The sequence below is a fragment of the Gobio gobio genome (assembly GCF_949357685.1).
Source record: "Gobio gobio genome assembly, chromosome: 12".
Lineage (NCBI taxonomy): Eukaryota > Metazoa > Chordata > Actinopteri > Cypriniformes > Gobionidae > Gobio > Gobio gobio.
In genome coordinates, this window is record NC_137105.1 from 17,119,054 (window position 1) to 17,131,387 (window position 12,334).

General features: G+C 44.1%; 1 protein-coding gene across 3 annotated transcripts in view; it reads right to left on the reverse strand.

Annotated features, from left to right (window-relative positions):
• pde4dip (phosphodiesterase 4D interacting protein) overlaps window positions 1-6,068 on the reverse strand; it is an 81,874-nt gene extending 75,806 nt beyond the window's left edge. For 2 of the 3 annotated variants that reach the window (XM_079831729.1, XM_079831740.1), the window contains exon 1: window positions 5,806-6,068. In XM_079831729.1, the coding sequence (XP_079687855.1) occupies window positions 5,806-5,852 (47 nt within the window). In that variant the 5' untranslated portion in view covers window positions 5,853-6,068. Of the gene's footprint in view, window positions 1-1,896; window positions 2,271-5,805 lie in introns of those variants that run through there. The other variant, XM_079831730.1, reaches the window with a different exon arrangement.
• Window positions 6,069-12,334: the final 6,266 nt, after the last annotated feature.

Consider the following 12,334-nt stretch of genomic DNA (forward strand, 5'->3'; position numbering starts at 1 on the left):
GTCTTCAGTGTCACTGTAATGTGCAAAAATACATTCTAATAAACATAATTTCTTATTATTATCAGTGTTGAAACTAGTTGTAGAAAACGTGGCACATTTCTTTAGGATTATTTGATAAATAGAAAGCTCAAAAGAATAGCATTTATTTTAAACTGAAATCTTTAATTTGTAACATTATAAATGCCTTTATTGTAACTTTTGATCAGCTTAATTCATTCTTGCTGAATAAAAACATACATTTCTTAAAAAAATGGACATACCCCTACATGCCTATCTGGTTACAGTTCTGCTTCACCAACACCAAGTCAGATTACTTTTACAGTTTGAAAGGTTTGCAAAGCAAAACCTTACCCCCTGGAACCTGCTTAGGTACCCCCGGGGGTACGTATACCCCTGGCTGGGAATCACTCATCTAAATATAGTAAACTAAAATCTAGGGATGCACGATATATCGGCCACCATATCGGTATCGGTTGATATGTTCATTTTTAATGTTATCATTATCTATCCGATAAGAACATTTGACCGATATCTCAAAGCTCGTAAATAATGGATTATTTCCTTCAGCGGAGACACTTCAGTCGCCATGATGGTTTTTAATAGCTTGAAATATGATTGGAATCACTTCAAAAAGGAAAATCATTTCAAAACTGGTTCAAACTAGTAGGCTGTATATGTTTTATATTGAAGTGAATGGGACATGGCTTTTGGTGAGACTTTTGTTTTTGTAATCAAGCTCTCAAAAATCATATACAAATTTAGATTTATCTGCATATATATCGGTTATCGGCCAAAGTGTTCATTTCGGTGCATCCCTACTAAAATGTACTTCAAATAATTACTATTACAGTTGGGTACTTGATGTAACATGCAATGCAGATAGAATAATAATTGCCTATATATCCAGTGAATGTTCACATAAATGCAGTTTATGCAGGTCTTCCACCCATGATCTTTTCAATACTACTTCCAAACTACATACCCCTGGCCCCTTCCTAAAGTCCCATTAGATGATGACTGTCACACATGAGCTCTTAACACTTATCCGATAAATGGGTTCAGACAATAATAGAGCCTAGACAGTAGTGTGATAGATGGGGCCGTTCCATTGCTTCACTTTGATGAAGCAATTGAAATATCTCAGATTCTCCTAAAAGCCAAAGAACATCCATCTCATTATTGCCCCACAGAGAGTGACAGACAGAAGGGTTCAGCAAGCAAAAGGAACATAAACAGATGGTCTTCCACACACAGCTGACCGAGGGTGTCAACAACTTCACCATGCCTGCAACGATCCACCCACTAAGGTGCGCATGTCATGGGGGATGGGCTATGCTAATAAGTTTGTAACGTTCCTCTTTATTTCTGTAAACAGCCACCACTGCAGTCAGATTTTCCATAGAGAAGGAAAAATTCCAATTTAGCTTCATCGCATACAAACAAGCTTCAGATGCCAAGAAGATCCCTGAGTCATGACCACCTGCTCCAGGTCATAATCACGCTGGTGGTCAGCTGAGAAATGAACTCCCCCACACTGACAAATGGTCTGCTCAAACGTGAACGCTGTTTAAACAGTGGTATTGCATAAACAAAGGGGCATAGTTTAGTATTCCCAATCATTCGGAGTCGCATAAACAAAAATGGCATTGAAAAAAACGTCTTAGTTTACTCATGCAAAGTGTACCAATGTAATGATTTGAGGCAAACCAGACATTGTACTCCCAGATTTTTCAAATTACTGCGAGTTATGCCTGGATTCAAACTCTAACAACAAACAAATCCCAAAGACATGGTGGAACACACAGCAATATAAAAACAAATTCCTCAAAAACAGAAAGCAAGCTGTTCTCTCTCCTGAAGTATGTTTCCCGCTCTATTTTGAGCTGAATACCTTACCTGCCACGATACAGAAATCCACTCATCTTCGCGACATCCAAACCACACGAAAGTTGAAAAAGAACAGACAGGAACAAACTCAGATCCTAAAGAGGGACACAGTCAGGCTCTCTTCTGTAGCTCTGATCTCAATCCAGTGTTTTTGTGAAGAAATCTTCATTTCCAAAGACCAGGCTGGTCAGGAGTCCAACCAAACACAAGCGCACACACACACATGCAGGGCAAAGCTACAATTTCTCTCTGGACGGCAGACAAGAGACGGTCATTTGACGTGGCAAGGCCAGACCAGAAGTCAGCGAAACACACACGGTTGTTAAGTGGTAAACAGCACAGAGGTGAGGGTACACACACACAGAGCGCCACTGGCTTGCCCTGAAAGAATGATCTGTTCGTGCATGCTCAAATACAGGTTTCTCTGTGTATGTGCGAGGAGGAGGGTGTGTGGTTTCCAACTGGTATAAATCACATTGGGCCTTCCTGCCCAGGCTTGAGGAGCATCCTTTAAATTGTAAATGGGCTATTCGCCCCTAGCTGTTACTGTCTATGAGCTGAAAGGAGGAGGGGCGGTGAGGGACACAGGCTCAGACAGGTCTGTAGGTAAAACACAGCATTAAAGAAGGTTATCTCTTTCAGCTGAAGACGAGGAATCTGATGTTACTGAGTTCAAGAAGAAGGGAAAGAAACAGAGACAAATATAGCACAGACATAACTGTGAGGTTCTGTCTCACTCCGGGATGATTTATAAAATCCACAGTGTGTGTGACTAAACTCAGGGAGACTAAAATGGAAATTGCATTACATATTTTCCAGGGGAGTGGCTAATGAGTTGTGTAACAGTTTAGTCAGAGAAATATCCTCACCATTTTCATTCGCAATCTCACTGAGAAAATGACTGATATAGCTCGCAAATTCATGAGTGAATACAGAAACACACACACAATGACATAAAGGTTAACAAATGATGACAGAATTTTCATTTCTGAGTGAACTATCCGGAGCTTAAACAGAGCTTCTCAGAACAGTTATGTCACATTTTTTAAAGGTACAGAGCTAGAAATTCCATTCAGGCAAGTTACATAATTACAAAACCTTCCCCCAGTTAAATAAATGACATTGGAAGCTGGCTATTCATCTAGCTATTCATCATCATGTGTTCATAATCAGCTACATTTTATTCCTTATTAAGCCTGCCGTTAGTCTTCTTGTAGGCCTGGGAATTGTCACGCATTACTCTTTCAAGAAAAGCCAGCATGCGACTGTGTTTGGACTCTCTGAGAGGTTTCTCCTCAGCTCAACAGAATGATTAAAGATGCTCTGAGATTTAGAGGGATAGTTCATCCAAAAATTTTAATTATCCTATAATTTACTCACCCTCAGGCCATCCTAAGTGTATATGACAATCGTCTATCAGACAGGCCTTCTGAAGTGAATGGATGGGGTTGTGTAAGAAAAATATTCATATTTAAAACTTTATAAAAAATATCTAACTTCCACCAGACCGCCTTCCGTTTTCAACTTATGAAGAAAATGTAACGCCTCTTGCAGTTCAAAATGCTACGTCCAACGGCAGTTAAATTTTTTTGTAAGTTGAATATGGAAGGCAGTCCGTCGGAAGCTAGATATTTTACATTATAACATGTTAAATATGGATATTTTTCTTACAAAAACCCCGGGAGCCGTGTGGATTACTTTAATAATGGATGGATACACTTTTTTGGGCTTCAAATTTTGGGCTGCCATTATAATGTATGGAAGAGCCAGAACATTTTTTAATATGACTCGAATGATTGTATTCGTCTGAAAGAAGAATGTCATATACACCTAGGATGGCTTGAGGGTGAGTAAATCATGGGGTAATTTGCATTTTTGGGTGAACTATTACTTTTAGGAGAAAATAAAACTGAAGTTAGATAGAGAACACATTAAATGTACAGAAAGAATCACACTAAACCTAAGTATATTTCCAATAACAGCGAAAGAGGTAGTGTATCTAACCCAGGAGCAACGGTGACCCTGTAATTACCACAGAGACTGCACTATGTTCCCACCCTTCAATCTGAAATCCCGGTGTTTGAACAGCTGCCCACGACCAGCTGCTGGGTGTACGACTGACAGAGAACCACAAGTCACACAGGACCCTAACTAACCACAAATAGCTTGTTTTATATCAGAAAAGTGGATTCTTTCATAGTGAGCACTTTGCCTCAGAGCAGGTGATCCTAACAGCTATTACGTCACTACATGCAGTATTTTTATAGACCATAAATATATAGCAACTGAGCACCCTTTTATCCCATATAATATTTTGGAAACATAATGTGGGTGAATTTTTTTCAAGCATTAAGATGTCAATGACCTCACATGTTATGGTTACGTTTACAGACTATTACATGGTATGTGAGCAGGCAGGGTATGGCTATTATTATTTAATCATTTCATTGGTGGAGTTGTTCATGCTTCTATGTCTTGTATATAATGAATTTGCAGCACTGACAGGGAAATTCTGGGTTGCCATATGTGTAGAATGAATCCCAGGCAATCCCTGCACTGGCTGATTAGAAACAGGGCATGTCCCCTTCATTGTATATATACATCTGTGTGTAAGAGAGAGTGAGGCGATGGACTCCATAATTAACTCTGTCACATTTTTACAAACTGTTAATGAAGTTGTATAACTCCTAGTACAATTCCTTGCTACGCGTCCATCTGCGACAGTAGAATTAGAAGCAGACACAATATTATGTCAATTACAATTAGAAAGCCATTAAGAAGCAGATGCAACGCTATAGAAAGTCATTATCATAGTCATTTTAACATTCCAACTCCTCAAGCACTGAAAATATTAACAGAAGTAAATGACATTGAGAGCTCATAACATCAAACAGCTGCTCTCACATATGCTGTAGCATTTACCAGCAATCTTGAGAAGAAAATGAATGTGCTCGAACACAAACTTTGATTATGAACATCAGTAATGTCCTCTAACAGCTTTGTTTAGATAATCTACTTTAGATGAAATCTAACAGGACCTACACAAACAGGATTAACACTAAAATGGAACACAACTAAATACGGTTTAACTATTTGACCTCAATATAAAATTAATATTTAAAATATTTTATTTTATTATTGAGTATAATATATTATTGCAAGTTCCAAGCATTTGAGTGATCAAGCAAAGTGTGATGAAAAAATTATTTACATTATTTGTGATACTTTACAAATACTATTATTTGTATAAATTGTCAAACTTGAATGGATGACTTGTAATAATACAAATCCCCAAATTGGAAGTAGGAGCTTCCTATGTGCATTTTGAAGGAAGATTATGAGGGATGGGCCAAAATTCACCATTGCAAAGAAAAGTAATGAGACGCCAACATTTGGTTGCATCCTTGCAAATACATCACTCCGCCCATAATTGTTCATTATGTCTATTCCCTGGGACAGTTTCAGCACCCTAGACAAGCACTTGATAATAAGTGGGATTAGTAGCCTTATCCTAATTATTTTTCACTCATGTTTAGTGGAGAGCAAAACTGCGGTCAAACAGCACTAACCCCATAGGAACAAACACAGACTTACATTTCAACACAGACACAACCTTATAACATCTTAACTGATCAACATGACAGGATACAGATGGACACGTGATTAACAGATACTTGCATTTTCTGTCAACACATGGTCCAGCGTGGTCATTATTTTCGTCATTGGCCCTTTGCAGCTTATAAAACAAGCCTTGAGCTGTGACACACACGTTAATTTTTGTTTGCTGTTTTGATATGTTTAACATCTTCACCATCACAGGCGTTTTAATTATATTTAAGCAGATAAAAAAGAGAAACAAACCAACTCAACCACCGCGTTTTAAACTTGTTTTCATACATTGAGGACTCGTATACATACCTTTCAGCATCTCTCCGGTATCGCTCATCGGACGCTGTCCAGTCCATATTATTTCATCTTTCATGCGCCTCCGTGTATATCCACAATACCGCGTGTGATCAAACCGTCAAATTAAGGTAAATGCACCTGTCATTGTGTTGCAGATGTCATAAAACCAGTCTCATAGCTTCGAATGCAATATGAGGATGCGCAGTTCCCTTTCGAACGGTCAGTTCGTACTGCGTCTTAAGACGCCATGGGTAGGTTCTCCTACTCTCGAATATACTGAAGTAATTGTAAAATCACGCAGTGCTACTGCCCAGTCAAAACAGTGTCGAGACATCTCGCACGCTATTGGCTGGCCAGTGGGAACTGCATGAACCAATGGCAGAACAGCGTAATCTGAGCGAACCAATGGGCACAAAGCCCGCGAAGCTGAGCGCAAGAGCCCGCGAAAGGGGCATATAAAATACGCTGTAACTGTCAAAAACGTCAGATTAATCTCCTTCAGCGACGATCTACGGTCCTCGCTGATAAACTCGAACTACACCACCTTCACCGTGAATTGACGAGCCTGCAGCGGAATAGCGAACTACCAGCCCGGACGTCCTGCGAGAGTCAGCGGACTGCTGTATTTTTCAGCGCGCTCAAATCGCCAGCGATCCCGCGAGCTGTCACGCCTTTCCCCTGCGCTCTTTGGTGAAACACTACGGTGTATCCTTTTTGTACAATACTGAGAAAAACATATCACTTGTGTGCAGTACTTACCTGCACTAGGAGGATAACCACGAAGGGTGCTTGATCTGTCTGGGCAAGGCCCACGCGGACGCTGCTCTCGCCGGGTCCGGCTGCCCTCTCACTGCGAGGGTATGCCCATTTCCTCCCTCCGTTCGCGGATAGCGCTCTTTTCAGAGCGCGACCCCGGCCCTCGCGCTCTCCCGTTCCCCTTTCCGCCCGAGCCTCGGCGGGAAAGAACGGCGGAGCCAGAGGGCTGAGTATACCGAGGCTAGCGAGTTCACGTCGGCCCAGTGCCCGCGTGACTCGTCTTCACCTCAGAGAGACGTTTCCCCTGTGACGTTCCCTCGATCGGACCTGCTCCCTCCGCTCGACGCCGAGGGCTTGGTCTCATTCGGCGGCAATGAGGAAGACGAATCCGCACTATTACCAATGTCTCGCTCTTCCTCTTCTCTCACTCGGGCCGCGCTAAGAAGCGCGCGGACAGAGAAAGCCAGAGTGGACGAGCAAACTAATGCCGGAGCTTCCCGCATTACTTTCTCTCAGACTGCTGGAGATATTGAGAGCGCGCCTTACGCTACAGGCTGTTGTCACTGCAGCTCGCGCTTCCTCAGCGGCAGCGCGTGCGCCCCTCTCTCTCCCAGCGTGCTCACTATCTAGAGCGCGACTTACGTCATTGCTGCCTCGCTGTCTAGCGCATAATGGCGTCGTGAATGGCGGCCAAGCCCTGCGTCTTTTTCACTCTATCACTTCTCTCAGTCCCCTATTCAGGCGACTGGAGAGGTTCAACAGTGTAGTAAACGAGCCTGTTATGAAACACGCACGCCACACACACTGAAAACACCGTCAAGAGCGCGACTTACGTCATAGCCACGCCCTCTACTGTTACGGTGTACTTCACACAGGGTTGCCGGTTCGAGCCCAGCTCTCACAGGTTTCTCAGTGAGTCTCAATTTAGTGAATGGCGGCCAAGCCTTCAACCACTTCTCTCAGTCCCCTATTCAGGCGACTGGAAAGGTTCAACAGTGTAGTAAACAAGTCTGTTATGAAACACGCACGCCACACACACTGAAAACACCGTCAAGAGCGCGACTTACGTCATAGCCGCGCCCTCTGCTGTCACGGTGTACTTCGCACAAAGGGTTGCTGGTTCGAGCCCAGCTCTCACAGGTTTCTCAGTGAGTCTCAATTTAGTGAATGGCGGCCAAGCCTTCAACCACTTCTCTCAGTAAACGAGCCTGTTATAAAACATGCACGCCTGTACACAGAACGCTGTATTATTGGTGATCCTAATAAACAATTAAGAGTTCTTTCCTCTGTTATGACTGCAGGCAGTGTGTCCCCTACATAGGGTGTACCCCTGCATATAAGCACTGTTAATTCAGCGCTATAGAACCACTCAAAAGTCCTGCTGTGGCCGGATTACCACTACAGACTTACTTTACATTCTCTCAATCCCCTCGGTTCAGGCGACTGGAGATGTAAATATTGCAGTCAACTAGCCTGTTGTCAAACACGCTCGCCTGCACATCAACGCTGTGTTTTAACAATGACTTTACTAAAATACATGCACCTTGCACATAAGCACTGTTCTCACAGATTACTGCTCACGCCGTGAGCGCTCTATATGTAGAGCACGCGCCCACTACAGGTGTGTGCCGCTACACATAAGTGCTGTCTGCACAGTGTCACATCTCTCCCCTCGGCCCGTTTTTGTTCCGGTCAGGGAGAAAAATACTGTTCTGAATGTTTTTCATGCAATGAATGTAAACTACGAGTCCGCTTTAATGCGTGCTCCCCTGCATTCTACCGCCATAAAGGCGAGTTAAAAAATTCCAGCTCAGAGCGAGTCAGGGTTTTTTACAGCCACTACTTCCTTGTTCCCAAAAAAAAAAAAAAAAAAAAAAAAAAGATGGCGGCCTCAGGCCCATCTTAGATCTCAGACACCTGAACAAGGCTCTATCAAAAGGCCTTTCAGAATGCTGACATTAAAACAGATCATCGCACCAATCTGCCCGATGGACTGGTTTTTCTCATTGGATCAGAAAGATGCTTACTCTCATATCCAAATTATCCCACGTCACAGACCGTTTTTGAGATTCGTGTTCGACGGGAAGGCTTATCAGTACACAGTCCTGGCATTTGGCCTGTCTTTTCACGAAGTGCATGGATGCAGCTCTCTCCCCCTTAAGACAAGCGGGAATGCGCATTCTGAACTACCTCGACGACTGGCTCATACTGGCCCAGTCAGAGGAAGAAATAAAATCTCACAAATCTATGCTACTCAGCCATCTAGAATGCCTGGGTCTCAGAATAAATACAGCCAAGAGCTCATTGCTTCCCAGGCAGAGAACCTCCTTCCTGGGAACGATTTTAGACTCAGCCCAAATGAGGGCGTGGCTATTGGACGAACGCGCTCTGACTACACAGCAGCTTGCATGTTCATTCAAAATGGGAACCAACACACCCCTAAAAAATTTCAGAGAATGCTAGGCCTAATGGCAAAAGCTTCTCCAGTACTTCCGCTGGGTATGAAGCACATGCGCCCCCTGCAGTACTGGCTGAAATCACGGGTTCCTTCCCAAGCGTGACATTCAGTCCAACTTTGGATCAAAGTGGGCCGCGGCTGTGTCAAAGCCCTGGCCCCGTGGTCACTTGGAAACAGTTTCCAGACGGATGGTGGTCACCACGGACACCTCCAACTCGGTTTGGGGCGCTCTGTACGAGGCGAACCGGCCTTCGGCTCATGGTCGAGCACGGAGTCACGGTTGCACATAAACTGCCTAGAAATGCTGGCAGTAGTGCTAGCCCTCAAGACTTTTTTACCACGTCTCTCAGGTCACCATGTTCTAGTCCGCACGGACAACACGACTGTGGTCTCCTACATAAACCGCCAAGGCGGGCTCAGGTCGAGATGGCTCAACCAACTGGTCAGACATCTCCTCCTATGGGCAAAAGGCAAATTACATTCACTAAAAGCAGTGCATGTGCCAGGCAGACTGAACCAGGGAGCAGACATGCTCTCCAGGGGCCTCGTGTCCCCAGGGGAATGGGCCCTCCATTCCTAAATGGTTCAAATGATATGGAGTGTTTTTGGGAGGGCAGAGGTCGACCTCTTCGCCTCCGAAGACAACCGTCATTGCCCAATCTATTTTTCAAAAAGCAAGGATGCGCTGACCCACGAATGGCCCAGCTGCATACTTTATGCTTTTCCACCAGTACTGCTCATTCCCTAGATTTTAAAAAGGATCAGGGAATGCGAGCACACACAGTCCTGCTAGTGGCTCCACTCTGGCGAACCCAAATCAGGTTTCCCGAGTTGATTCAGTTACTATCAGCAGCCCCATGGCCTGTTCCCCTAAGGAAAGATCTCCTTTCTGAGGCGAACGGGACAATCCAGCACCCCCACCCCAAAATTGTGGGCGTTACATGTTTGGCCACTCAAGGGGGGCTCGAGAACCTCCCAGTGAGTGTCCTGAGCACCATCAGTGAAGCTAGAGCTCCGTCTACTAGACGTCTCTATACCCTTAAATGGTCAGTGTTCTCTGACTGGTGTTCAGTCAGGAACTATAACCCAGTGTCATGCGAGATATCACAAATTCTTGTTTTTCTATAAGAGATGTTGGATGCAGGACACACTCCATCCACACTCAAAGTCTACACGGCAGCTATCGCCGCATCTCATACGCCTATAGCTGGCCAATCAGTAGGCAGACACGACATGGTCATAAAATTCTTAAAAGGAGCCAGGAGGCTTAACCCCCTTCTCCCTCCTATGGTGCCATCCTGGGACCTTCATTGGTCCTAAGAGCACTAAAAAGACCTCCCTTCGAGCCATTGCAGATGGCTGAATTAAAGCCGTTTTCGCTGAAAACTGCCCTGCTATTAGCACTGGCATCTGTTAAGCGTGTCAGTGACATTCAAGCGTTATCCGTGAACGCGTCATGTTTAGAATTGGCCCAGGCGATTCTAAAGTCATCCTCAAACCAGGGCATGGTTATGTACCTAAAGTGCTTTCAACACTGTTCAAAGCACAGGTAATCAATCACTCTCTCTGCCCTCCCCACTTCGGAGGATGAGAGACAGTTACACCTGCTCGGCCCTGTTAGGTCGCTTGGAGCATATATTGAGCGGTCCTCCCACTTTAGACAGCCGGAGCAGCTCTTTGTAAGTTTTGGTGACCGAACTAAGGGACTTCCGGTCACCAAACAAAACCTAGCCAGATGGCTAGTGGACGCGATAGCGTTAGCATATGACACTATGGGCCTCCAATGCCCCATAGGTGTCAAAGCTCACTCCACCAGAGGCATGGCCTCCTCTTGGGCGTGGTCTAGTGGAGTTTCTAAGGGTGACATTTGTAGATCGGCAAGTTGGTCCTCACCATCTACTTTAACCAGATTCTTCAGTCTGGATGTCCCTGCACTGCAGGCACAAGTCCTCGCTGTATGAAAATACTAAGATGGCCTAACGAATATTAGACGGCCTTGTAAGCCCGTCCCCGTCATAAGTTGGCATTGGGGCCTTCATATGCTTCAATGCTTACACATTCCTTATAGTTACCGGCCTCTATGAGCCCAGTAGTATAAGACGTGTGTACATATATATTATATATATAAATGATGTGTCAGTAACTCTAGTCTTGAGCCCTTTCTAATAAGTGTTCAAACTTGAGGGAGTACATATCACTGCGCTTATCATAGCACGGCGGGATTTTACAGGTTCCCATGGCGTCTTAAGACGCAGTACGAACTGACCGTTCGAAAGGGAACGTACTCGGTTACTTAACGTAACCTCGGTTCCCTGAGATAAGGGAAGGAGTACTGCGTAGACGGCCGTGCTATGGCGCTGACTCGGGTGATCGTCGCTTCAGTCGATTTAACCTGACGTTTTTGACAGTTACAGCGTATTTTATATGCCCCTTTCGCGGGCTCTTGCGCTCAGCTTCGCGGGCTTTGTGCCCATTGGTTCGCTCAGATTACGCTGTTCTGCCATTGGTTCATGCAGTTCCCACTGGCCAGCCAATAGCGTGCGAGATGTCTCGACACTGTTTTGACTGGGCAGTAGCACTGCGTGATTTTACAATTACTTCAGTATATTCGAGAGTAGGAGAACCTACCCATGGCGTCTTAAGACGCAGTACTCCTTCCCTTATCTCAGGGAACCGAGGTTACGTTAAGTAACCGAGTACGTTCTTTGTCATTAGTGTCTGTCGAGTCAGTGCAAGCAAACCCCCCCGCGGTCCAGTGCTCAGTGTATCGCACGCGTCAGGAGATGCAGCCATATCAGTCTCGTGCTGACAGTGCCCGCTTCAATCTACAGTCAAAACAGTCATTCATCGTGTGCTTGTGTTTTCCGTTAATACTATTGAATATTATAGCTTAGCTAGCCTATTATTTTGGGTGGATGGCGTGGGTAAAATACTGAAAATGTTTTTGTTGAAAACAAAAATGACCATGCTAAATGGAAATTTGCGATATTTTTTTCCTTCCCTATTGTGATGTAGCCTAGTATATCGGAGTGAAATGACTTCTCAAACAAGAAAAAATGTAGGGCGGGACTTCGTGAGTTACAGGTTGTTATTTTGTTTGTTTTTTTCATATGTAGCCTATTCAATGTTATTCAAGTTATTTTGATTAAAGATTACGAGAGCTCGTTCTTTCTTTTTTTTAAATGATGCGCACAGATAAACTAGCCCATATTGATAATAAATATCACAGGAAGTATTCTGGAAGTATTCCATAACAAAATAAAGAATTTTAATTAAGCCCATTTCGACAATCAACCAATAGAGACAGAGCGACACGCGTCATAATCG